Source organism: Oncorhynchus kisutch, linkage group LG18 (genome assembly GCF_002021735.2).
Source record: "Oncorhynchus kisutch isolate 150728-3 linkage group LG18, Okis_V2, whole genome shotgun sequence".
NCBI lineage: Eukaryota > Metazoa > Chordata > Actinopteri > Salmoniformes > Salmonidae > Oncorhynchus > Oncorhynchus kisutch.
In genome coordinates, this window is record NC_034191.2 from 30,501,171 (window position 1) to 30,528,123 (window position 26,953).

The following is a 26,953-nucleotide window of genomic DNA, read 5'->3' on the forward strand; positions in this document are numbered from 1 at the left end:
AAAAAATGTTTTTTGGGGGTTCTTTATAGAACCTTTAGATTTTTTTGATGAGATTAAAGAACCCTTTCTAGTATTAACAAAAAATGTGAGCGTCCTACGAACCGGCTGAGGTGTGAGAGCCTGAGGAGCCGGCTGAGGCCTCCCCCGGTAGCTCCGGTACTGACACTAGGACCCAACATACCTTCCAACACAAAAACAAACAAAAAACACTCCCTGATGCTTCCCTTAGGTGAGGTGCTATTCTGTAACAATGTACACTGAGAGTCGGAAGTAAGTACAGGGAGTAAGTGTTTAATAAATAAACGGTACATAAAACAAGAAACACAAACAACGCACTGACATGAAACAGAGTCAATAGCACCTGAGGAAAGAACCAAGGGGGTTGACAAATATAGTGAAGGTAATCAAAGGAGGTCATGGAGTCCAGGTGAGTGTCATGAGGTGCTGGTGCGTGTGACAATGGTGACAGGTGTGCACAAGAATCAGCAGTCTGGTGACCTAGAGGCCGGAGAGGGCGCACAAGTGACATAATGATGCAGCTTCATGATTTCACATGGTAAAAAAATGTCTATTGGACATCTGACACGTTACGTCTCTATGGCAGGGGGAGATTGAAATCATATTTTGCAACATTGTTGCAGAGGTCTGAGTGGCAAACAGAAAGGTTCATACAAACCTATGCTGTTGCAAACTAAATGCTAGATAGAAGCAAGAGGAAATAATGTGTTTAATAAAAGCATAGTCCCGGTCGGTATAAAATAGAACGTCGCTGCCCTGCCTACCTGCGTGGAAAATAACCTGTCGTTACCTTGGTTACAGCAAAAACTTTACATTTTTCAAATGCAATTTTCTTTTTGTCTGCTTGTTTTAGTAAATTACAAACTACATTTAAGAAAAGTACAACATGTCTAAAGATTACATTTCAACAATGCCTGCTCCCGAGCGTTCTCACTACCCTCGTGTCCCTTTTCATGACAGAGGTAGCAGCCATGTAGCAGCCACGAGTGAGTGAGTGCTACCGACCAGCTACCAACCAGAACATTAATCTAGCCAAGGCCAACAACACAAACAGACTTGACTATACAGCTTCAAGTAGTGAGTGGAGTTACAAACAGACTATACTAAACAAGTGAAATGTCTTATCAGTGATGAAGTGTTTTCCACACACATCTACGTGTAGTGTACTTGGACACCGGGGCTCCACATTTCCCACTCTCCCATGATGAATAGGCTCTTCTCTCAGGCTCTATTTCTCTACATGGGAGCATTGCAAAGCATAGTTCGGGATGTTTTACCTTGTTAAATGTACATTGAACAACCACAGCTTTTCGCCATGTTTTGTTATTTCTGAAAACAAATGCGATGATGAAGTTGGCAGTTTCACACTGGGGGTCAATGGGAGATAATGTTTGTTCCTTATTATTACCTGCATTTTAACTTGGACTATACACTCTTAGATAAAAAGTGCTTCTATAAAGAACCTTTTGATCAATTCTAAATGTAACTGCCATTCCCATTCAAAAATCAACTTCCATTCCAGCATGACAACGCAAGAGGACGATGATTGAACCAATTTGCAAATAGCCTAGCCCAGTGTTTCCCAACTCTGGTCCTCAAGTACCCCCAACAGTACACAGTTTTGTTGTAGTCCTTGACAAACACACTTCATTCAGCTCATTGTAGACTTGATGATTAGTTGACAAGCTGAATAAGGTGTGCTTTCCAAGGTTACAATATAAATGTGTTATTTTGGGGGTACTCAAGTACCAGGGTTGGGAAACACTGGCCTAGCCTATCAATAAGCATGTTATTTTTCAATGTATTAAGATAAGCAAAGTACATTTTTTTATTCAAATATATGAAGCCAAAGTAATATGATAGGCTAGATTTAAAAAAAGTTTAAACGTTATTAGAATTTGAGCATGTTTGTAAGCTAGCTAACTTGGCTAGCTAAACAGAAGAATCTAGCTAGGCTACTTTAATTTACCACTTTACAAGTTAGCCAGTTAACTCTTTTAACTTAACATTATTTGTTATTATGGGACATGCCAAATAGAGCATTGGCAATTATCTAATTGATACTTTTATTTCAGTATTTCAGTATGGAGTCAATTGAGGGGACCATGTTTCATGATGCCATATGAAGACCGTTGCTGACTGATAGGAGGTATGTATAAATGATTTATAATAAATGATGTATAATAAGTCTTGATGATACAATAGCCTAGTTAATCATTACATTACTTTTAACACACTATCTATGTTTTGCTCAGTCTATCAGTAACCCAGGACCATCAGAGGCAGAGGATCTCTCTTTCGGCTGCTGCTGACAACAACTGCAGGTATTGGTCTTCTACATCATAGTAATTATATACTGTATGTCTGCCAGTGGCGGTCGGTGCTCTTTAAGATGAGGGAGGACAATAATTTTTTGGAGGATGGCCTTCTTTCTATTACAACATATTGGATGTCATTCATATTCCATTCACCCAGCTCAATAGGTTTAGGCTACTACATGACACTCATAATGTCCCTATACCCATCATGAGGTTGCTACAACTGAGCCTATGAATGAAAGTTTACAGCGTAGGTGCACAGGTCGAGAGATATTTGAGTAATCAAGGTGACAGACAGTGATACATTGAATACTGCCTTGCACATTCTTGCCTGCATCTAGCTGATTTAGGGTGTAATCCAACAGTCGCAAACAAGAGTTTCTATTGGACAAATTCAGGTATGTTTGAGCAAGGCCCTTAACCACACAATATGCTCTTCGTCCAGGGGCACTGCACTGCAACTTAAACATGTGCACATCTAAACTGTATGTTTGAGGTTTGCCGTTTGGGGGAATGAGAACGGAGCAGAAGACACATTTTTATTGTTCGCTGTAACTGGACAAAGTTGCATTGTTTTGCATTATATTGTATTGTAAAGAAGTCAGCCAGAGTTGATGTGGGCCATCATTCAAACAAGTCATGCCTTCCTGCCCACCAATGCATATTTCCAAACTGTTTTTGTTGCATATAATGACAATACATTCTAAAAACGATGCTAGTATTTATTCTATTGTCCATTATTTAATTGTTTATTTAATTATATTGTTAGCAAAAAATATTTATATTTATTAGTAGTAGCCATAATTCATAAATGTCACCATGCAGGGAACCATATGGAACCATTTTGGTTCAGTGAAGAAGAACATCTAAGGTTCTGATCCATATATGAAGCAAGCAATATAACCCTTTTGGGTCCTATAAGGAACCTTTTTTAAGAGTGTAGGACACAAAAACAGAAAACACCCAACTGCCCTCACTTGTCAAAGGTCCTCACTTTGGACCATAGCAGCAGAAAACATAACATTTATCATTACATTAAGCACTTTAGGGCTCTACATAGTATCAATCTAGTTACAGCTTTAAATGCTGTACCCGAAAAAGTGTACCCACTGTTTATAATCAGTCGATACAGAATGTGGATGGAAGCCTAAATTCAAGGTTGAACTACAAAGTTTCTATGTCAGTATCCACAAATAAAACCAACCCCGTGGTAGGTTATTGATTTGGTATTCATTTACCAGTAGGCTATATAAGGTTCCTGACCTGCTGCGTAAAGGGAGCATAGTGAAAGACAATTAACATTCCTACCACACGGTGTACACATTTTCAATCAAGCGTGTCCTTGGGACATTGAGCAAATCTACACAAACAAACCTAAGATTATCAATGATATATCTATAAATTTGAAAAATTTGAATAGCATAAGTGGCCTATATTAGCCTATATTATAAGAGGCTTTGAGGCGTCCCACGCGGGGATCAAAGCGCCAGAGAGATTCTGCCCTGCCTCTACTGCTCCTGGCGCGCTTCCATAGTGGTGCTGATGTTGGGAAGGACGGAAGAAGAGAAAGAAAGGGGAGGAGAGGAGAGGAGTGGTACGGGGAGGGGGCGCCGCACTGCTCTGCTACAAGTTCATCCCAGTGGCTCTCTTGCTGCAGCGTGAGAAACAGTCTTGACACACGACCCGTTGCGGAACAACACACAGGACACAAACTCACTTTCTCTGTTTCTAGGGGTATATTTGTTTGAAAATAATCTCATTCCGTCATTCTTTATTACTTTGAATGAAAAATAAAACGGTTATTTAAGTGAGATATAAAGCTGGTAATAATTGTGGATCGCGGTGGGATTGAAAAGGCAGGCGACAGGCGCTTCACTGAGTGATTTGTTCTTTGGGTCTGGCGTTACAGATGGAGAGAGGGAGTGCACATTTCAGAGGAGATCGCTTTCCGATAGCGCGTATGGCTTGAATGGAAATGCGGAATTGAGGCGGAAGGCATTCTTGATTCTAGAGGAGGAATTATGCGAAAATCCAACGGGAAAATACCACTATATGTTTTATCTCTAATTGAAGGGGGTTGATTTATAACGCATGTGGTTGACATAGCCAACCTAAATAGTGCATTAGTATATATATCAACTTGCCACGCAATTGGTTACAGTGGGTAGTCATAGTCTTAGTGTGTATTGTAAAATCGAAAAATAAATTAAACTATATATTTTTTATCAGGTCAAAGAATGGGAATATAGCACCACTATAATCAGTCTTAGTACTTTACACGAGCAGGCATTTTTTTCCTCTATTGGAAACGAATTTAAATATTTTGGATTTTGAAGAAATGGCAATCAACATAGACACTGAATTCGAGAAATCTATCCTGGGAGAGAGCGGTCGCGCACCCGCCAACGAGTCTCAGGAGACGGAGAAACTTCTCAGCCCCGTGACCACCGAGCCCGCTGGCGGCAACGGTATGAAAATGTCCTCCTCCTTCACAGTCAACGTGGGGAGCGACAAAAACCTGGATGTAGACCAGAACGGCCACAGTTTGCCCTTTAGGTCGGGCTCTGCAGGGCACCTTGCTGCTGCCCCCCTTTCCCCGTCCCGGGTCAGTTTGAGTCGCAGTTGCACATCTTCCATCGGAAACGCCGCGGTCCAAGAAGCGCAAAAGCCCAAAGACTACCTCATACTGGTCATATTGTCCTGCTTCTGCCCTGTCTGGCCCGTCAGCATTGTTGCTTTGTTATTTTCAATTATGGTAAGTGAATATCTATCGGCTGTCTAGGAAAGTGGCGTCTAAAAACGCCTGTCGTTTCTTGTCAATTCACTGTCCATGCTGTGTTGATATATGAAACATCGGGGGATAAGGGAATCATTATTTGCAATATCTTAATAAAATAGACCTAGGATATTAACAGTAGTAATAACCTCAAACAGCATTGTTTAGAATGCAGACTGTTTCCACTAAATCGTAGCCCAATAGCCAAGTTGAATTCGAAAGCCCCTTTTTACTCATTCGTGATCAAGTGTAGGCCTAAGGGCTCTATTCAATCTGTATCGCTGAAGTTTACAGATTGCATGCTAGAAATGTAAAGGTCATTTCCGATTTTGCCGACATATGCAGTGTTTACCTTGAATGCAGTCTCTGCTAACACGGAACATTATATTTACATTTCAATCATGCTGTAACGCTGAATTTCCGCGATATGGATTGTAATAGAGGCCTAAACCTACAACTATTCAACAAATAATTGTATGATAAAGGGAAAAGGACAGTATATCGATCACATTTATGTTGCCAGTATTTTTTCAACTACTTTAGCCTACCTTGTGGGAATGGAGGTGGGAAGGGAGGGGAGGCACTCAATTACAGCCCTCCCTGCTGCTTCATTCAGAAAATATTTGCAGCATACTTGCACTTCCTGTACTGGGTGCCATGCACATGCCATGATGTCCCAGTTGGGCAAAAATATGGCCAGTGTTGGCACATTTATGTAGCCTTTGTTGCAGCAGATTTATCAATGAGGATGCTGGCCAGAATGATATTGTTTTTAAGCAAAAGTCTGCTTACATTTGGAGGGATCGCAAAAACTGGGATCACATGACATATCCATCACCCGTAACAAACTAACGTTAGCCACATAGCTAGCCTAGCTAATGTTAGCCACAACAAAGTGGAGTTCGTGTAATGTACACGAATGCGTGATAAAGACAGAAAATTGTGTAATACACACAAAATGCATTGTGATTAAAAGCGTATATTATTGAGTTGGATTGATCAATTTGAAGATAGAAGTTTCAACAACAGGTTGAAACTGTGTGCAACACATTGTCGATGTGGATGTTGTTTCAAAGCCTAACACAACGAAAGGGACAGTAGCTGTTTTCGGTTGACATTCATTTGGATACATCCATAACAATGTCTGCCTTCTCGTCAGGACACTTGACAGTGTTCATTACGAGGAGATCGCACTGCAAATCCAAAATTAGGCTAGAAGTTAGCTAAATAGTTTGTTGCTAGCAAACCTGCCAATATGACAACCAAACTAAAAAATATCAGTTGTTGAAAACAGTTGGTCAACCTAGAAACGTGATTTGACAGCATAGCGCCACATGCGTCATGGCTGCAACACTGCAGTAGGGACCAGAGAAATTAATGTTCATCACTCACCACGTTAGGTCATCAGTTGCTCCAAACAAATATGTCTCTGCAAAAACAAATCAATGCTAGCTAATGTATTAAATGTCGGTTTGTGTGGTTCTGTAACTTTGTAGTAAGTAGCAAGTGTGTAGGCGCAAGCTGTCCCAATATCTTTGCCAACTGTCCCTTTATCTGGTTTTAATGTCCACTCTAGAATGCCCTTCTAGCCAATCAGAAACGAGTATTCAACAATGCTGTGGTATAATATAAAATAATGGCACAGGACTTATAAGCATATCTTGTCTGCTAAATGAACAAGCTACAGCCTGTGGCAAGGCGCATACCCAGATAACATACAGTAGGCCAACTCATATTTTGTTCTTCTGAAATGAATGTCCTTCATATTATGTTTCTTTAGACCTGCGTAAAATAAATAATGGATTTATTGTTATGGTTTATATTCCATTTATTTATTAGACTTTTTTAAAATGTAGATGTTCCAAAGGCACGCATCAGCAGCTTGTATGTGGTGTGTATTTGTGGAGTCCTGGAGATGCTAAACTTGTTTATGTTAATTAACGGTACTTTACCGTGAGACCGGCAGTCTTTTGCATGACAATAACCGCCAGACAAAATATCATGAATTCCATAGCCCTAAGAGAGGCACAGTGTATGTAGGCTATAGTGTTAAGCCTCGTGCACACCGGTTGTGTCAAACCGTATGCGTTCTGGCGGAAGTCCATTCATTTCAATGGGAGGAAGTCCACACTGCTGTGACTCATCTGCCAGATTGCCAGATTTACGGTGTGTGGTACTGCGTGCAGTGTGTCGCATGCATTGGATTCTTCCATCTGTGTGCATTGCTTTGAAGTGTGGTATCAGATACGGAAGTAGATAAACCACCAAAGAAGTTGCTAATGTGTAGCGTGATTCTTTTTGTTGTGATGCCGCGCATGGATTGCGAATACTACGTCAAATATACCATACAGCAATGTAATGATGCAACCTGTGTACACGCTTATGGTAGCCAACCTCTTATGCTGGACACAATCAATGTTGTAGTCGTGTGGTAAAAATTCGAAGCTTTTAAAATCGATACTTAGAGTTCATAGAGACCTTTGAGAACAGAAATAATAACAAACATCATAAGCAATAGAATGACAAAAGTCTTACCAGACCTTATATATAGCAATCAAACAGGGTTTATTCAAAATAGACACTTCCAAACAAATACAAGAACATGTTTCAGTTTAATTCAATATGCTAAAAACAAGATGTAGATTTATCAATAATGGCTGTTGATGCCAAAGAGTCTTTCGACCGTTTTGAATGGCCTTTTCTATTCAAAACTTTGAAAGCTTTCAACTTTCCAGCTGAAATAATACATTTAATAAAAATCTTACATAAATGCCCTCAAGCTAAAATATACACAAATAATTCATGATCTAATGAAATTGCTTTAGACAGGGATGTCTTCTCTTCCCACTCCTGTTTGCACTGGCAATTGAACCTGCTTGCAGAAAGAATTAGACAGGACCCAAACATAACAGGTATCAGTATTGGTAAACATAAATACAAACAACATTTATTTGCAGAGGATCACCTGATATACCTGACCAATATTAAAAACTCAATGTCCTCTTACTAAAAATATTTTCAGAATAGTCTAAAATCTCAGGATATAAAATGTACATGGGAAAAAAACTAAATAATGGCAATAGGAAAAATTAAAATAAAAGATCTAGAGAAATCACTTTGCAAGCCAGCATAATGTGACTTGCAGGCCCGATGTGGCCTGTAAACTCAGATTGTTCTAACACCATTGTGTTAGAGTATAACTAGGCCCTCAAAAAAAGGCCTGGAACCCTTCATAGAGCCAGATAGGTTGAATCATTTACATGGGGTTCTTTGAAGCTCCAAAAAATGTTCCCCTCCTATGTGGACAAACAGAAGAATGTATGGTTCTCCTTAGCACTTTTTTTCTAAGAGTGTAATAGCTAGAGAAGTTTTGGAGAGGGTTGTGTTGAAACTACTGAGATGTTTCAGGTGTTTTTTATAGATCTCATTACACTGCGGTTATGATGCTGAAACCTCCACAGAGTTTGTGTCTGACTTAAGTTGTGACTGGCCTACATGTTGGCGTCTGCCCTTGCTGTAGGCTACATTTTCTATGCTAGTGTTCTAATAAGATAAGTTTGGTCCAGGTATAAATGGCTCTAGCCAGTTTAGAAGAACACAATTTGGCGCATGTGTCTTCTATCTTTGGGCTTGCAGGATGACTCAGACAGGGATAGCACACAATAATAAAACATTCAGTTTATAAAACATGGCAGTTCTGACAACAACAGTTCTCTCCTAATGGACCCAGCATCGTAGCTGACAGAGGGAGGGAGAGAAAGAGAGGGAAGATGAGAGGGAAGGGGTAGAAACCAGAGATGGCCACTAACTCAATAGAAGGCGATAGAAGTCAATTGAACCTTTCTGCAGAGGGCAAATTGCAACAGTTAGCCAGCTACGTAGCTTTGATAAACATCTTTTCAGCCCTGAGGGGAGCAAGACAATCTCTCTCTCTCTCACACACACACACACACACACACACACACACACACACACACACACACACACACACACACACACACACACACACACACACACACACACACAGGGAATACAGGGCTAGCATCAGGATAGAAAATTACAATATTACCTGCCCGCCACAGTGGTGGACTTGTAAAGATTATTCAGGCAGCCTACAGATTGGCTAGAACACATTTTTTAACACTGAAACAGATAGGAGTTTAATCAAAAGGGAAAAATATAATAAATCCTAAAATCTTTATTTTAAAAGGGGAAAATGACTTTTGCCTCCATTCTTTATCTACACGTGTGGATAAATTCATTCCATAATTTCATAACACTGAATACCAAACAACTGGTTAATAATACAGTATATTGCTCAATCACCTAAGGCACAAAAAAACGTTATAGTATATATATTATATATTGTACAGTATATCTTGTTCAACCACCAATGGCCAACTCATGCTGATCTGTAAGTAGAAAAGCAAGTTAGGCTTAACAGATGTAAGACAGCTGTACTGATGACTATTGGTATTGAGGTTGCTGCTGGCAGACGCAGAAGACGTGGAGTCAATTCTGTGGCGTGGAGAGGCAGAGAGAGACAGGGTCATGGGCTTTTATTGGCTGTGCAGGCCTTTCCAGGTAATGGGACTGACTGCTAGGCCCAAACTGCTACTGCACGCTCGGCATGTTCACTGGTGAAATATGAGCTTCAAGCTTCAGCCCAATGGATATTTTTCTCTTTCTTTTAAGGTGTGGGAAGGGGGAGCCGTGTGTGTGTGTGTGTCTAAATGGCTTATTAGTAATCATGTGCAGCTGCTACGTTGGGTAGTTTTGAAATCAGCATTCCCTCTGAAAACTTGGAAAGGACAATGGTGGAATAGTTATCCAATTGTCATACTTGAGTAAAAGTAATGATACCTTAATAGAAAGTTACTCAAGTAAAAGTGAAAGTCACCCAATAAAATACTACTTAGGTAAAAGTCTAAAAGCATTTGTAGCAGCAATTTAGCTATTACTGAAGTAGCTCTGCTGATATAGTACTACACCCAATGGCGATTTTCCATTGAGCTTGCTTTTTACTCCCGAACTAGGCTTAATCTGTGCCCTGGAAACAGCCTCTTAATGTTGTATGGATAAAACAATGCACCATTGTCATTGTTTCCTCGAATACATGACAGTGGATTAAACTATGTGAATCATCAGTCTACCTCTGGAATAGAATAATGGAATACTTTCTCCAGCCTTTCTCTTCCTTAGAGATACAGGCTTGCCTCATTCAAGCCTTCTACGCACAATCCAATTTACTGTCCACATGTACCAACCTCCCAGCTCTTTGACTGAAAACAACCATTAATGAGGACTCATGATGCCTTATGTGGATACTTCAAAGCCGTATCTGTCCATCCTTGAGGAGATACAGTGGGGCAAAAAAAGTATTTAGTCAGCCACCAATTGTGCAAGTTCTCCCACTTAAAAAGATGAGAGAGGCCTGTAATTTTCATCATAGGTACACTTCAACTATGACAGACAAAATGAGAAAAGAAAATCCAGAAAATCACATTGTAGGATTTTCAATGAATTTATTTGCAAATTATGGTGGAAAATAAGTATTTGGTCAATAACAAAAGTTTCTCAATACTTTGTTATATACCCTTTGTTGGCAATGACAGAGGTCAAACGTTTTCTGTAAGTCTTCACAAGATTTTCACACACTGTTGCTGGTATTTTGGCCCATTCCTCCATGCAGATCTCCTCTAGAGCAGTGATGTTTTGGGGCTGTTGCTGGGCAACATGGACTTTCAACTCCCTCCAAAGATTTTCTATGGGGTTGAGATCTGGAGACTGGCTAGGCCACTCCAGGACCTTGAAATGCTTCTTACGAAGCCACTCCTTCTTTGCCCGGGCGGTGTGTTTGGGATCATTGTCATGCTGAAAGACCCAGCCACGTTTCATCTTTAATGCCCTTGCTGATGGAAGGAGGTTTTTACTCAAAATCTCACGATACATGGCCCCATTCATTCTTTCCTTTACACGGATCAGTCGTCCTGGTCCCTTTGCAGAAAAACAGCCCCAAAGCATGATGTTTCCACCCCCATGCTTCACAGTAGGTATGGTGTTCTTTGGATGCAACTCAGCATTCTTTGTCCTCCAAACACAATGAGGTGAGTTTTTACCAAAAAGTTATATTTTGGTTTCATCTGACCATATGACATTCTCCCAATCTTCTTCTGGATCATCCAAATGCTCTCTAACAAACTTCAGACGGCCTGGACATGTACTGGCTTAAGCAGGGGGACACGTCTGGCACTGCAGGATTTGAGTCCCTGGCGGCGTAGTGTGTTACTGATGGTAGGCTTTGTTACTTTGGTCCCAGCTCTCTGCAGGTCATTCACTACGTCCCCCCGTGTGGTTCTGGGATTTTTGCTCACCGTTCTTGTGATCATTTTGACCCCGCGGGGTGAGATCTTGTGTGGAGCCCCAGATCAAGGGAGATTATTAGTGGTCTTGTATGTCTTCCATTTCCTAATAATTGCTCCCACAGTTGATTTCTTCAAACCAAGCTGCTTACCTATTGCAGATGCAGTCTTCCCAGCCTGGTGCAGGTCTACAATTTTATTTCTGGTGTCCTTTGACAGCTCTTTGTTCTTGGCCATAGTGGAGTTTGGAGTGTGACTGTTTGAGGTTGTGGACAGGTGTCTTTTATGCTGATAACAAGTTCAAACAGGTGCCATAAATACAGGTAACGAGTGGAGGACAGAGGGGCCTATTAAAGAAGAAGTTACAGGAAAATCTTGCTTGTTTGTAGGTGACCAAATACTTATTTTCCACCATAATTTGCTAATAAATTCATAAAAATCCTACAATGTGATTTTCAGGATTTTTTTTCTCTCATTTTGTCTTGTCATAGTTGAAGTTTACCTATGATGAAAATTACAGGCCTCTCTCATCTTTTTAAGAGGGAGAACTTGCACAATTGGTGGCTGACTAAATACTTTTTTGCCCCACTGTATCTGATTTGACATAAGGAGGTTGTTGTAAGCAGAAGGGTAGAAACATTGTTTTCCCCGATCCAACTCGGTCAGATCAGTGATCTCTTAACATGGCGTCCTATAAGTTAAGGTACCAATCACAATGGGAATACAAAACAAAACATTATGTGATTGGTAAATTAGCTCTCAAAATCTACCCAATTGTTTTTAGACATAGACTGACCAATTGAATGTGGTTAAGATCAGTGGTCTGTTTAGGGACGTAACATCCAACTGATAAAGTTGTGGAATTGTTGAATTAGGTGTTTCAGTGGACTCTTACACACCAGGGTTTTCTAACCCTGCCCTGCCCTTGGGCTCCGTTCCAATACTGTAGAAATGTGTCCTACTGTCATTCCTCCCTTAGTGGTCACTGATCTGACGTGACTGGATTGGTAGAAGCTAGGTCGTAGTGGAACTCTTGATCTAGCCTATCAAATCAAGTTAGATCAGCGATTACTTCAAAGAGGGAGAGAAGGAAAGGAGTCATTTTAGAGTTATCTGAATACACACGGGCATACACACACACGCCAGGGTTGGGCACAATTCTCTCTCTCTGTGTGTGTGTGTGTGTGTGTGTGTGTGTGTGTGTGTGTATATGTACAGTACAATTCCTGTCCTCCAGTCTGCTCCCATCCCTGGGACCACACTCTTCATTATTAATGGCAGCAGCAGCAGGGAGGTAGAGCACTTTCTTAGAGACTCATAGCTCTCCATGTTCTACATCTTTCTCTCTCCATCTTTCTCTGTCTCTACTGCCATCTTCCTCTCCATCTCATCTCTGATTCTGTCCTTCTCTCTATGTCTCCGATTCTCTCTCGTCTTTCTCCCGCCACCTCTCTCCAGCCTCGACTGCAGTGGGAACAACCACAGGGCTGGGGGATGTGTGTGTGTTTGTTGTGTGGGCTTGCCTGGTTGTACTGCAGGTGGGATGAGAGGCCAGGTTTTTGCTGAATTTCACATTCATAAGAAAAATATGAGCAGGTTTCCCTTTTCCTGTAAATCAATACAACCATGTATTACCTAGTCTGAAGGCTCCCTTCCACCTACCCCCAGCTGCTAACACACACACACACACATACTTACTTTACTCTTTCTGAGAATACAGCTGGAGGTCTTTGACCCAGGCTTATCTGACTTCCAGTGCACTGTGTGAGTTCCTGCCTCACTAGAGACAGCGAGGCTCATGGGTAGAGGGAGAGGGAGGAAGGACAGGGGAAGGGTAGGGGGAAGAGGGAGGGAGAGGGATGAAGGGAGGGATACACGGGGGGAAAGAGGGATGGAGAGGGAGAGCAAGTGAGGGAGGGAGGACGGAGTGTTCTCTGCAGTGATAAAAGGGTAATCTCATTCGTGTTCGAGTTGCTTTGTTTATCAGCAAAGTTACTTGAGATGACGTCGTTTGCAACCTGCAACTGCAACAAAAATTGCTTACAAATCGTTTTGTGTTACACAGGCTTTCAATGACAATATCTACAGGAAACTGCCAAAATAAAGGAAACAATTGAATAAATGAGGGATACAAAGTATAAAAAGCAGGGGTTTCCACCCCAGGTGAGGCTCCTGAGTTCATTAAGCAATGAAGAAGAGGAAACAGGAGTCTCAAAGGAGATGGTTTAAAGTGTGCGTGTGTGTGTGTGTGTGTGTGTGTGTGTGTGTGTGTGTGTGTGTGTGTCAGTCACCAGATCTTAACACTTAAGGGAGATTCTGGAGTGGCGCCTGACACAGCATTTTCCACCATCAAAAGAACACCAAATGATGGGATTTCTCATGGAAGAATGATGCCACATCCCTCCAAAAGAGTTCCAGACACATGTAGAATCTATACCAAGGTGCAATGAAGCTGTTCTGGCTCGTGGTGCCCCAATGCCCTATTAAGACACTTTATGTTGGTGTTTCCTTTATTTTGGCAGTTACCTATATATTATAGGCATTTACATTTGAGGTGTGCTATTTGCACATGTACTGTTGTCTTCTGGATTTATTCGTCAACCCTTAACAGTTTTGGTACTCATACCAGACAGCATATTGAAAAAGTATCAGACAGTAAATATAGCATCACTGGTCTAAGCAGAAATAATGTATTCAATTGAAGGGTTCTGTCCCGGATCAGTCCTTAAGAAGACCTAAAGCATCAGAGGACATTTAAAGAATGCATGACTGTGTTCTGTTTAAGATTATGATTTGCATTCCTCCCTGCCTGCTCAAAAACGTAACTATCACCCACAGTTCTGAATTTAAATGAGGCTGCCGCTATGCACACAGCATTATGCATAGCTAGTAGCTGCTCTAAACAGGAAGTATTGAACCACATCTGGATGTCCTGCCAGACACACAAATGCACATAAGTGCACACACACATGCACTCAAGTGCGGGCATCACACACACACACAACAGCAAACGGTGAAGCCCGCCTTGCTTAGACATACACACACATTCACGCAAGTTCACACATACTGTACACACACGCATCCCTAGCTAATAGAGAATTACTGTATTCTGCCAATGCAATATAATTTTCATCATCAAAAGAGACAAATGGAGGGGTATTATGAAGGAGATGGGGAAGAAAGTGTTCTAGAAGTGGGATCACCATTACAGAAGAGCCTCCAGTCATCTCCATAGATGTCATGGTTTAATAAAGGCTAATTGAATTCAGAGTTATGTAATTTCCCCCCAGTTAGAATACTTTGAAAGTGTTTCCTTCTATCATTCATCCATTATGTGGTTAAAACTGATCTGACTTTGATATCAATTAAAACATAGACCCTCATAGAGGCCAGTCCAGCACCATGGACAGCACCCACATGCTTCTTGAAGTGCTTTTGGTTCATGCTCAGATAGTACTGTATACCTGGGGTTAGCATTTTGTTGTTTTCCTATATCTTTTTTGAGATGATTGGTTAGATTCTGGTTTACAATCTGTTAGATGTGGTGATGACAGAAACAGATAATACACCACTGTACCCCAGTCAAGAGGCTGAGGTCATTGGGGGTGGGGGATTTCTACTGCTCATCCAAAGAGAAAAGCAGTGGCGGATTAATGGGTGAATGTGGCATTCTAGGAACTGGGTAATTGCAACCCGGTGCCATAATCAGAGGTATTTGTCTTTTGTGTCTCTCAATCACCTCCTGTGGTCCCGTCTTAGACACACACACACACACACCACTCCAGTCTGTCAACCTGTCTCTATTGTCTGCCATAGATGTACGTATAGTACAGTATAAAGCTGCCTTGTGTGATTTACAGTAAGGCCCACACTACACTGTTCATCAACTTCAATCAATAGCAACCTAAAGGCTCTGCAGACAAAGTTTGATAATCAATCAATCAATAGGCCTCACTGTTGTTTCCAAATATTGGAAATACTTTATACAACAAGGATAACCTCTTGGTCAAGTCGTTATTGTAAAATATTCAATAAAGAACCTGGCAAAAGTGTAAATAAATAAAAGGTCTGCAATGAAATGGTCCCAAATTTTGTCGAGTTGTAGGAAATCTCTCAGCGTTCATTCCACTTTAAAGTCATTTCTCTGTGCATTAATGGACTAGCAACTGATAAATATTTCAGTGACTGAGTGAAACTGCCAAATTAAATCATGTCCAGGTATGTTTGAGAACAAGTTTTCCCATGAATCTCTGTATGGATTTAAGAGTTTCAGTTGTAAGATTCAGCTTTCCCACAAGAGCACAAGTCATACAGACAGGAAGTAAGACGTCAGACAGTTTGACTATAAGATGACATGAGAAAGGTGTAGTTCAAGATCTGGATAAGATTGTATGCTAAATGACCAAAATGTAAAACGTAACAACTCAAATTGTGTCGTGACGGTTGTGTCTCTGTGGGGGTGTAAATGCATCTGGTCTGGTGTTGTGTCTCTGTGGGGGTGTAAATGCATCTGGTCTGGTGTTGTGTCTCTGTGGGGGTGTAAATGCATCTGGTCTGGTGTTGTGTCTCTGTGGGGGTGTAAATGCATCTGGTCTGGTGTTGTGTCTCTGTGGGGGTGTAAATGCATCTGGTCTGGTGTTGTGTCTCTGTGGGGGTGTAAATGCATCTGGTCTGGTGTTGTGTCTCTGTGGGGGTGTAAATGCATCTGGTCTTGTGTTGTGTGTCCTCTGTGGGGGTGTAAATGCATCTGGTCTTGTGTTGTGTGTCCTCTCCTCTCCTCTTCAGTCAAGAAACAGCCTGCAGTCGGGAGACATGGACGGCGCTAAGAGACTGGGTAAACTGGCTCGACTCCTCAGTGTCGTTTCCATATTCCTGGGTGTGCTCATCATAGTCGTCTCTGTAACGGTCTCTGGTAAGTAACACACACACATCGCTGCAATGCATAAACACATGCACATACTGCATAACAATTTCAAGGTAATATATGAACATACACCAGTCTGTCATCAATCACATTGATGCCTGGAAAGTGTGTGTGTCTGTGTGTCAGCTCAGCAGATTTCTGAGCTCTGTGTGGATTGATTGAAGACTGCAGCTATAGCAGGCTGGCTTTGTGGCAAGGAGAGTATCCTTTCTGCTGTTTCAGCTACAGACCAGCCTGTCATACTGTAGGAATGACTGGACCTTAACCTTTCTGTCTCTCACCTCCCCCGCTCTCTCCTCCCTAACAGTAACCAAGTGACCAGTGTATATACTATGAAACAAGAGCACTGCTGCAAGCCAAGCAGAGGATGCAGCATGGAAAAAATATATAAATTCCATTGATTCCTGAGATGAAAAAAAAATATCATCACCTGCTCCACACTGTAATCAAGATCAAGGCAAAAAATTAAGAAGTTTAAAGAAGAGTAGGAAATGCAGTAGGAAATGCAGTAGGAAATGCAGTAGGAAATGCAGTAGGAAATGCAGTAGGAAATACACTAGCAAATGAATAAACCAAAGCAAAAATATCCAGATATGCATGCATTAGATTACAGTAACATTTGCTTGATGAAAAAGAAAATCCTTAACATAAAAAGGGTTTCAAAAGAACGTTGGACAATTGACTTTTGGTTTGAGGGACTTGCTACTCTCATTCGATTCTCTGTGGAGTAAAAATAGTCTTAAGATGAAGAAGAGAGGGATGAACAGAGGAATGAAGTGATACAAACTTTTCTGTATCAAGAATGGAAGGAGACCTTGAAAATGGACTCCAAACATCAAGACAGCTGAATAATAACCTAAATGTATACCTAGTTGGCCTGACCGCCTGCATTGAAAGCATATACAACTATACAGATATATTTGCAATATAAGTATATACAGATTAATATATCAATTCACATTTTATAAAAGTTGTGTATGTTGGGCTGCGATGATTGAGACTTAACAGGTTAAGATGGCTACCTGGCTGGCAGTGGCTGTCGCCTACTATGGTTTGCCGAAGTATGTAATATTTGATCAGGGAACACAATTCAGAGAAGATGTTTTTGAATTTGTTTTTTTTATTTTTAGGTTTTTGACAAAAATAAGAGACCACTTGCATGCATGTCTTGACTGTAGATAGCCAACCTTTTTAATTTATTTTGTGGATTCATATTTGTTTGTCTGTGTTTTTACCTTGGGATATAACGAGCCAGTTGCTTAGAGCCTTTGGAGAGTGAATTGAACATACTGTGAGTGTTTCAGCTCCATGTGGGTTGACTGTGGGTAAGGACAGAAACAGAACCCTCTTCTCCCCTGCCTTGCTGTGGGAGGGGTCTGACTATATTAATGTGCATGCCTACCCTCCCCATCCCCTCCAAACATCCATGCCAGAACATGGGCATAAGTCTGAGAATATTCAATTTGTCAGAACCATCACTGTCCCCTTCCCCACTGCCCGCCCTCCAATTCCAACCCACCCTACACCAGTACCTGGTCTCATTACCTGGACTGTTAATGTAACTTGTTTCACTGAATGTATTTTGTAGTACTACAGAGACCAACACCAATCCTTAACCTATTGCCACCGTGCTGTATCGGTATGACATGTATTTATATGAAGAATATATGCAATATTATATAGGCATGCTTTGGGCTAAACGGTACCCAGGTTGTTGTATGTCATTGTAAGGACCCACTGTAACGTTAAAGGAACATTGTTTTGAGGTTTGATTGATTGATTTGCAGCAGTTCTCTCTGTACCTGTAACACACTCGTTTGTCTGTATTCAAATGTGTCACCATGCCATCTGGAATAAGTCACACAGTTGGCTCTAATTCTACTGCGGTAACACAACAAAAGGACTGTTATATTGACACACTTCAGATGTTTACTGGAAGGTCATAACACCTCTTATAAAACCTTCAGTACCACTACATGATGCTTTGTAACAACCTTGTTTGGACTTAATTCATGTTTGTATTACTCTCGTAACTGATGCTCTTCAACTCCCATTTGATTTCAATACTGAAATGACGTTAGCGATTATTCATATTTTCTTGATTCAACTGCTTATCTTATCAAGGGTTAATGTAGGTGTTAGCTACACATGAGATCAAAGATAAATAATTCTATGATAATTTGATTGAATTGATCTGGCCTGAATATAAAATGTTCAAAGAGATATAAAATGATTGAAAAAGCACCTGTAATTGGTGAAAAAGGTCACCATATTAACATTTGAGGTCTCCTTTGAATCTTCTAAACTATGAACACACATTGGTTAATTCCTTGCTGAATAAAAAACAACTCTGCCCCTGTCTAAGCATGCAAAGCACTAGATAAAACCTGGAAACTCTCGACAATATGTGAAAATCTTTGGCATCTGTACTGTATTTCTAGAAACAACAAATAGAAATAGGACCACAGCTGTTGAATGACTCAACATGGTCACAATGTTTAAAAGCACTGAACTCAGGACAGCCTTACAGCACATCTTTGGGTATGATAACAAAAAGGGCAGCAAGTTGATGTTGCTATACAAGTTATATTGTACAATAGCACGCTCGTACAGCCACAGTGTGCTTCACTTGACAGGTGGGCTGAAGAGACATCCCTGTCGAAAGAGCTGTAATGTCTATCTCTGGGCAACAGGCATGCACAAACTAACTTCCCACACACACCTAAAGAGCTTTTAGAAACCTGCCTTGGGGGGAATCCAAAATTCAACATAATTCCTAAGACAAATTTGTCTGGTAATTTCACTGTTAGCACATGGAATTCCACTTTTACAACACATACTTCCCTGACCATCTTTCTGCTGAGAGATGTATACATGCTGTTCTGTGTCAGTAAAACAGTGACTTTCAATTCAATTTTTTATGTCCTTATTTCTTCCCCTTTTGATAGCATATGTATATGCTGGTTTCCATCTCTGTTGTGAACATTCTGCATGTTTGGAATAAACATTACCATGCATGGTCTCCGGTGAGTTGGATTGATTTATGTGGGTTTGGATAGCATTGATCTGTGTGCTTGTGCATGGACAGAGTATGTCATAGAGGAATGGTCTAGGGGTAGTGTGAGAGAGGGGGTGTAAGGGGTAGTGTGAGAGAGGGGATGTAAAGGGTAGTGTGAGAGAGGGGGTGTAAGGGGTAGTGTGAGAGAGGGGGTGTAAGGGGTAGTGTGAGAGAGGGGGTGTAAGGGGTAGTGTGAGAGAGGGGGTGTAAAGGGTAGTGTGAGAGAGGGCGTGTAAAGGGTAGTGTGAGAGAGGGGGTGTAAGGGGTAGTGTGAGAGAGGGGGTGTAAGGGGTAGTGTGAGAGAGGGGGTGTAAGGGGTAGTGTGAGAGAGGGGGTGTAAGGGGTAGTGTGAGAGAGGGGGTGTAAAGGGTAGTGTGAGAGAGGGGGTGTAAAGGGTAGTGTGAGAGAGGGGGTGTAAAGGGTAGTGAGAGAGGGGGTGTAAAGGGTAGTGAGAGAGAGGGGGTGTAAAGGGTAGTGTGAGAGAGGGGGTGTAAAGGGTAGTGTGAGAGGGGGTGTAAGGCATAGTGTGAGAGAGGGGGTGTAAAGGGTAGTGTGAGAGAGGGGTGTAAAGGGTAGTGTGAGAGAGGGGTGTAAAGGGTAGTGTGAGAGGGGGTGTAAGGGGTAGTGTGAGAGAGGGGGTGTAAAGGGTAGTGTGAGAGGGGGTGTAAGGGGTAGTGTGAGAGGGGGGGTGTAAGGGGTAGTGTGAGAGAGGGGGTGTAAGGGGTAGTGTGAGAGAGGGGGTGTAAAGGGTAGTGTGAGAGAGGGGGTGTAAGGGGTAGTGTGAGAGAGGGGGTGTAAGGGGTAGTGTGAGAGAGGGGGTGTAAGGGGTAGTGTGAGAGAGGGGGTGTAAAGGGTAGTGTGAGAGAGGGGGTGTAAAGGGTAGTGTGAGAGAGGGGGTGTAAGGGGGTAGTGTGAGAGAGGGGGTGTAAAGGGTAGTGTGAGAGGGGGTGTAAGGCGTAGTGTGAGAGAGGGGGTGTAAAGGGTAGTGTGAGAGAGGGGGTGTAAAGGGTAGTGTGAGAGAGGGGGTGTAAGGGGTAGTGTGAGAGAGGGGGTGTAAGGGGTAGTGTGAGAGAGGGGGTGTAAGGGGTAGTGTGAGAGAGGGGGTGTAAGGGGTCAGACAACCTGCCTTTTAAAGTGGCATCTGGAGTAAAGCAGCAGTAGCTTCACTGACAATGATCAAAGTGAATGTTCCCGTCTGGAACACTAGAACAGGGAAAGCTGTGGAGCTAAACCCTCATGTTAGCATATACACTAACTATTCTAAGAATGAACATTTTTAGTAATCTTTTTGATTGATTATTAAAGAATAAGATTGGATCTCTTTAGCTACAGCAGTAGCCCCTTGGTTTATCCTGTTGCTCTGAAAAATGGGATGAACCCATAAATAGAACGAGCCTCGCAAGTCAAGTGTGCTTGAAAGGTCTATGGACCCACAAAAACAAAATGTTTGCTTGATTTCTCAAATAGTCGTGTTTTTTGGTGACGCCACCTTTACTTGTTTGTGGTTCTACACGTCATTAGACACCCTCATGTGAGCTGCATCTGTGAGCTGTGCTAGAATCAGCCTTTTAAACTCACTTTATACTTCTTTGTGGAGGAACTTGAGTCACAGTGAAAGTACACAATACTTAGTTCTGCTCCAGTGATCTTCAAACCAGACAAAATGATATGAAATATGCAGACTCTATACTGTAGCAGCAGAGTAGGCTAGCTGTGTTTACTGTAAGGATGTTTGTTGAACCAGTTATAGACCAATAGCAGTACTGCACTCAGGTGCCAAAATAGTCCTCATTTACCCTCAGAGAAGAAACCTGAAAATAGAGATAAAGAATGAAAGGAAAAGGAGTGACATCACATGAAAAGGGAGAAAATTGGTATGCTTGGAATGGTTCGATAATCCCACTTCATGTAGCTAGCTATACAAATATAACAAACTTCAATATTTCACAGTCAACTAAGACTAAAACATCCTTGTCTAGTTACCAGATGATAAATGGTGAGATGTAAAACAGAGACAGAAAGACAAGGTAATTCATTTAAAACTCAGTAATTGACTATGGAGATGACAGGGGAGACATGACAGGTTCCTGTAGAGTCCTGGGGGGAAGCCGTCACCCCCCACAGACTGCAGTAACATCTCCCCTGCAGTGTGGCTGTCACGGCACACACATGCTCACAAGCAGGCAGGTGCACACAGTTTTACAAAACAGAGGTCTGAGGGAGTGTGTGCGGGTGACTCAGACTGTCAGAGTGAATTAATGTGAGAGCACCTCATTCCTCCAACAGTAATCTAGCTGCTGCAGCTTTGTTCACTGTAACATCTCCAGCCACTTCTACTAAAACCACTTAAAATGCCACTGACAATTTCAAGCGAAAGAAACTAAACTTCTTTCAAATCAACGTTCATATTAGTGATGTTAAATGTTAGTTGAATAAGCAATTATTCAGTCTAGAGCTGGGGGAAATGTTCAGTTGACATCAATGTATGACCTAAAGTTTGTTGACTTTTGCCTATCTCAAGGTAGGCCTTAGCAGTATTACGATCCTAGATCATGAAGAAGGACAGAGGCCTGAATGCTGATCACTCTTCCAGATCTCTGGATTTCAAGTGATCTTGTGTGGCTCAGTTGGTGAAAGCATGGTGCTAGCAACACCAAGGTTGTGGGTTCCATCACCACAGGGGAGCACATACACATGAAAAAAGTATGCATGCGCTCACTGTACTGTAGATAAATGTCTGCTAAGTGGCATATTAAGCTAAATAGATTAATCTTAGAATGTAGCCCAAGGCTGCCCTCTTCCTGGAGATCTGTAGGTTTTCAGTCCAACCCTAATTCAGCATATCAGATTCAGCTAGTTAAAGGTCTTGTTGCGCAGCTAATTAGTAGAATCAGGTGTGTTAAATTAGGGTTGGACTAAAACCCACAGGACAGTAGATCTCCAGGAAAATGGTTGGGCAGCCCTGATGTAGAGGTTGTGAGTTGAAGGAAACACGTAATGAAAGAAGTCTGAGACTTTCAGTTTAACCATACACCTGTATGTGGCCTTTGTTTAAAGAATAACTGTACTTGCAGCACTGGAGTTCCATCAATGGTCTTCAATGAAAAATACAATTTATGAATACATGTTGAAGTAAAAAAAAATAGACAAATAAAATAAGTGCCTAGTATCACATACTGTAAATGAATAATTTATTAATAATGCAATGTACAGCCCATGATGAATACGAACCTCCTGAATATCCCATCACGAAAAAGGACCATTCAACTAAAAATCCTTCCATCACAGAAATCAACAGACAGACGGTGGAAACGAAAGAGAGGGACTGTCTTCAGAGCATTAAACTCCTTAAAGCAAGTGTTTAATTTTCTTTAATATATAATTATTTCAAATATATTATTACCTTGAGATAGGCAAAAGTCATATGACTTTTGCCTATCTCAAGGTACTAATATATTTGAAATAATAAATATATATATATATATAATTCTTTCAAATCTAGTCATATCAGTACATTTGGTCTCTGTTCGCTTAACCAGCGTTGAACAGCAAACTTTTGATAAAAAAGAAAAAAATAGAAAAAGGTGCTGCTCCATCTCACATATCCTTCTCCTCCTTCCCTCCCACTGCTAAATACAAAATCAGGTAGTCCATGCTGCCTTCGATCAATCCTGTTAACCGATTGGGCCAAGAGGGTGTCTGTCTGTCCAGTAGCCTCCAATCACTAAAGCCCATTCTCCAGAGTTCTGATTCCTATGTTACAAACGCAGAGTAACGATTGTTCGACCGGTCTGTTCGTCATCAGTGGAAGGCGTAGAGCAGCAGAAGGATGGTGCAAACGCCGATGACTCCGCCCAGGATTAGGGAGTCTCGTCTCTTCCGCAGGTTGAGTCGCTGGACGAGGTTGTTGATGGCTGGGAAACGATCTGGAGGAGGAAGTTAAGGCAAACAGAAACAAGTGCCAACCACCTCTTATTACAAGTACTGTTCAAATAATCATTACATTGTAAATATAAACTGGGTGGTTCGAGCCCTGAATGCTGATTGGCTGACAGCCGGGGTATATTCAAGCAATAAGACCCGAGGAGGTATGATATATGGCCAATATACCACAGCTAAGGGCTGTTCTTAGACAACAAGTCGCTGAGTGCCTGGATACAGCCCTTAGCAGTGGTATATTGGCCATATATCACAACCCCCTGAGGTGCCTTATTGCTATTACAGTGCCTTGCGAAAGTATTCGGCCCCCTTGAACTTTGCGACCTTTTGCCACATTTCAGGCTTCAAACAAAGATAAAACTGTATTTTTTTGTGAAGAATCAACAACAAGTGGGACACAATCATGAAGTGGAACGACATTTATTGGATATTGAAAACTTTTTTAACAAATCAAAAACTGAAAAATTGGGCGTGCAAAATTATTCAGCCCCCTTAAGTTAATACTTTGTAGCGCCACCTTTTGCTGCGATTACAGCTGTAAGTCGCTTGGGGTATGTCTCTATCAGTTTTGCACATCGAGAGACTGAAATTTCTTCCCATTCCTCCTTGCAAAACAGCTCGAGCTCAGTGAGGTTGGATGGAGAGCATTTGTGAGCAGCAGTTTTCAGTTCTTTGCACAGATTCTCGATTGGATTCAGGTCTGGACTTTGACTTGGCCATTCTAACACCTGGATATGTTTATTTTTGAACCATTCCATTGTAGATTTTGCTTTATGTTTTGGATCATTGTCTTGTTGGAAGACAAATCTCCGTCCCAGTCTCAGGTCTTTTGCAGACTCGATCAGGTTCTTCCAGAATGGTCCTGTATTTGGCTCCATCCATCTTCCCATCAATTTTAACCATCTTCCCGGTCCCTGCTGAAGGAAAAGCAGGCCCAAACCATGATGCTGCCACCACGTTTGACAGTGGGGATGGTGTGTTCAGGGTGATGAGCTGTGTTGCTTTTACGCCAAACATAACGTTTTGCATTGTTGCCAAAAAGTTCAATTTTGGTTTCATCTGACCAGAGCACCTTCTTCCACATGTTTTGTGTGTCTCCCAGGTGGCTTGTGGCAAACTTTAAACAACACTTTTTATGGATATCTTTAAGAAATGGCTTTCTTCTTGCCACTCTTCCATAAAGGCCAGATTTGTGCAATATACGACTGAATGTTGTCCTATGGACAGTCTCCCACCTCAGCTGTAGATCTCTGCAGTTCATCCAGAGTGATCATGGGCCTCTTGGCTGCATCTCTGATCAGTCTTCTCCTTGTATGAGCTGAAAGTTTAGAGGGACGGCCAGGTCTTGGTAGATTTGCAGTGGTCTGATACTCCTTCCATTTCAATATTATCGCTTGCACAGTGCTCCTTGGGATGTTTAAAGCTTGGGAAATCTTTTTGTATCCAAATCCGGCTTTAAACTTCTTCACAACAGTATCTCGGACCTGCCTGGTGTGTTCCTTGTTCTTCATGATGCTCTCTGCGCTTTTAACGGACCTCTGAGACTATCACAGTGCAGGTGCATTTATACGGAGACTTGATTACACACAGGTGGATTGTATTTATCATCATTAGTAATTTAGGTCAACATTGGATCATTCAGAGATCCTCACTGAACTTCTGGAGAGAGTTTGCTGCACTGAAACTAAAGGGGCTGAATAATTTTGCACGCCCAATCTTTCAGTTTTTGATTTGTTAAAAAAGTTTGAAATATCCAATAAAATGTCGTTCCACTTCATGATTGTGTCCCACTTGTTAATTCTTCACAAAAAAATACAGTTTTATATCTTTATGTTTGAAGCCTGAAATGTGGCAAAAGGTCGCAAAGTTCAAGGGGGCCAAATACTTTCGCAAGGCACTGTATAAACTGGTTATCAACGTAATTAGAGCAGTCTGAACCCCGTCCTGCACAACTGGGTCCTGAACTTACTGACGGGTCGCCCGCAGGTGGTGAAGGTAGGAAACACCTCTTTGCTGATCCTCAACACAGGGGCCCCATAAGGGTGCGTGCTCAGCCCCCTCCTGAACTCCCTGTTCACCCATGACTGCATGGCCAAGCACGCCTCCAACTCAATCATCAAGTTTGCAGACGACACAACAGTGGTAGGCTTGATTACCAATGATGAGACGGCATACAAGGAGGAGGTGAGGGCTCGGAGGGTGGTGCCAGGAAAACAACCTCTCACTCAACATCAACAAAACTAAGGAGATGACCGTGGACTTCAGGAAACAGCAGAGGGAGCACCCCCCCCCCCCCAATCCACATTGATGGGACCGCAATGGAGAAGGTGGAAAGCTTCAAGTTCCTTGGCGTACACATCACTGACAAACTCAAATGGACCACCCACACATACAGTGTGGTGAAAAAGGCACAACAGAGCCTCTTCAACCTCAGGAGGCTAAAGAAGTTAGGCTAAAAAAGAACACCTAAAACCCTCAAACTTTTACAGATGCACAATTGCGAGCATCCTGTCGGGCTGTATCACTGTCTGGTACGGCAACTGCAACTGCAACGCCCACAACCGCAAAACTCTCCAGGAGGGTGGTGCGGTCTGCCCAACGCATTACGGGGGCAAACTTCCCACCCGCCAGGACACCTACAGCACCCGATGCCATAGCAAGGACAAAAAGATCATCAAGGACATCAACCACCCGAGCCACTGCCTGTTCACCCAGCTATCATCCAAAAGGCGAGATCAGTACATGTGCATCAAAGCTGGGACCGAGACTGAAAAACATCTTCCATCTCAAGGCCATCAGACTGCTAAACAGCCATCACTAGCACATTAGAGGTTGCGGCCTATAGACATATAATAGGAATCACTGGCCACTTTAATGTCTCCGTATCTTAAATGTCTCATCTCATATGTGTAAACTGTACTCTATACTATTACACTGTATTTTAGTCACTTTAATTGTTTGCAAATATTGCATCACCCATCTCATATGTATATACTGTACTCTATACTATGTCTCAGTCCAATGCTGCTCTGACATATGTGTATATACACAGTTCAAAAAAATAAAGGGAACACTAAAATAACACATCCTAGATCTGAATGAATGAAATATTCTTAGTAAATACTTTTTTCTTTACATAGTTGAATGTGCTGACAACAAAATCACAAAAATTATCAATGGAAATCAAATTTATCAACCCATGGAGGTCTGGATTTGGAGTCACACTCAAAATTAAAGTGGAAAACCACACTACAGGCTGATCCAACTTTGATGCAATGTCCTGAAAACAAGTCAAAATGAGGCTCAGTAGTGTGTGTGGCCTCCACGTGCCTGTATGACCTCCCTACAACGACTGGGCATGCTCCTGGTGAGGTGGCGGATGGTCTCCTGAGGGATCTCCTCCCAGACCTGGACTAAAGCATCCGCCAACTCCTGGACAGTCTGTGGTGCAACGTGGAGTTGGTGGATGAAGCGAGACATGATGTCCTCCCAGATGTGCTCAATTGGATTCAGGTCTGGAGAACGGGCGGGCCAGTCCATAGCATCAATGCCTTCCTC

At 41.9% G+C, this 26,953-nt stretch overlaps 2 protein-coding genes across 4 annotated transcripts in view; one reads left to right on the top strand and one right to left on the bottom strand.

Moving 5' to 3' along the window:
- Positions 1-3,868: 3,868 nt before the first annotated feature.
- LOC109875544 (trafficking regulator of GLUT4 1-like) lies at positions 3,869-19,420 on the top strand. Its single transcript, XM_020467887.2, has 3 exons — positions 3,869-5,091; positions 16,260-16,386; positions 16,706-19,420. Exons 1-3 carry the CDS (start codon positions 4,675-4,677, stop codon positions 16,714-16,716), a joined length of 555 nt encoding a protein of 184 aa, XP_020323476.1. The 5' UTR covers positions 3,869-4,674; the 3' UTR covers positions 16,717-19,420.
- Positions 19,421-22,612: 3,192 nt separating this feature from the next.
- LOC109875582 (Golgi SNAP receptor complex member 1) overlaps positions 22,613-26,953 on the bottom strand; it is a 50,314-nt gene continuing 45,973 nt past the window's right edge. For all 3 annotated transcript variants that reach the window (XM_020467936.2, XM_020467937.2, XM_020467938.2), the window contains one exon: positions 22,613-23,382. In XM_020467936.2, the coding sequence (XP_020323525.1) occupies positions 23,258-23,382 (125 nt within the window). In that variant the 3' untranslated portion in view covers positions 22,613-23,257. The remainder of the gene's footprint in view (positions 23,383-26,953) is intronic.

What these genes read in the sequence shown, in the direction of transcription:
- LOC109875544 (XM_020467887.2), top strand. Translation starts at nt 4,675, where the DNA reads ATGGCAATCAACATAGACACTGAATTCGAGAAATCTATCCTGGGAGAG. An exon ending in CTTTGTTATTTTCAATTATG is followed by an intron (nt 5,092 to 16,259) that starts GTAAGTGAATAT and finishes TCTCCTCTTCAG; the next exon opens with TCAAGAAACAGCCTGCAGTC.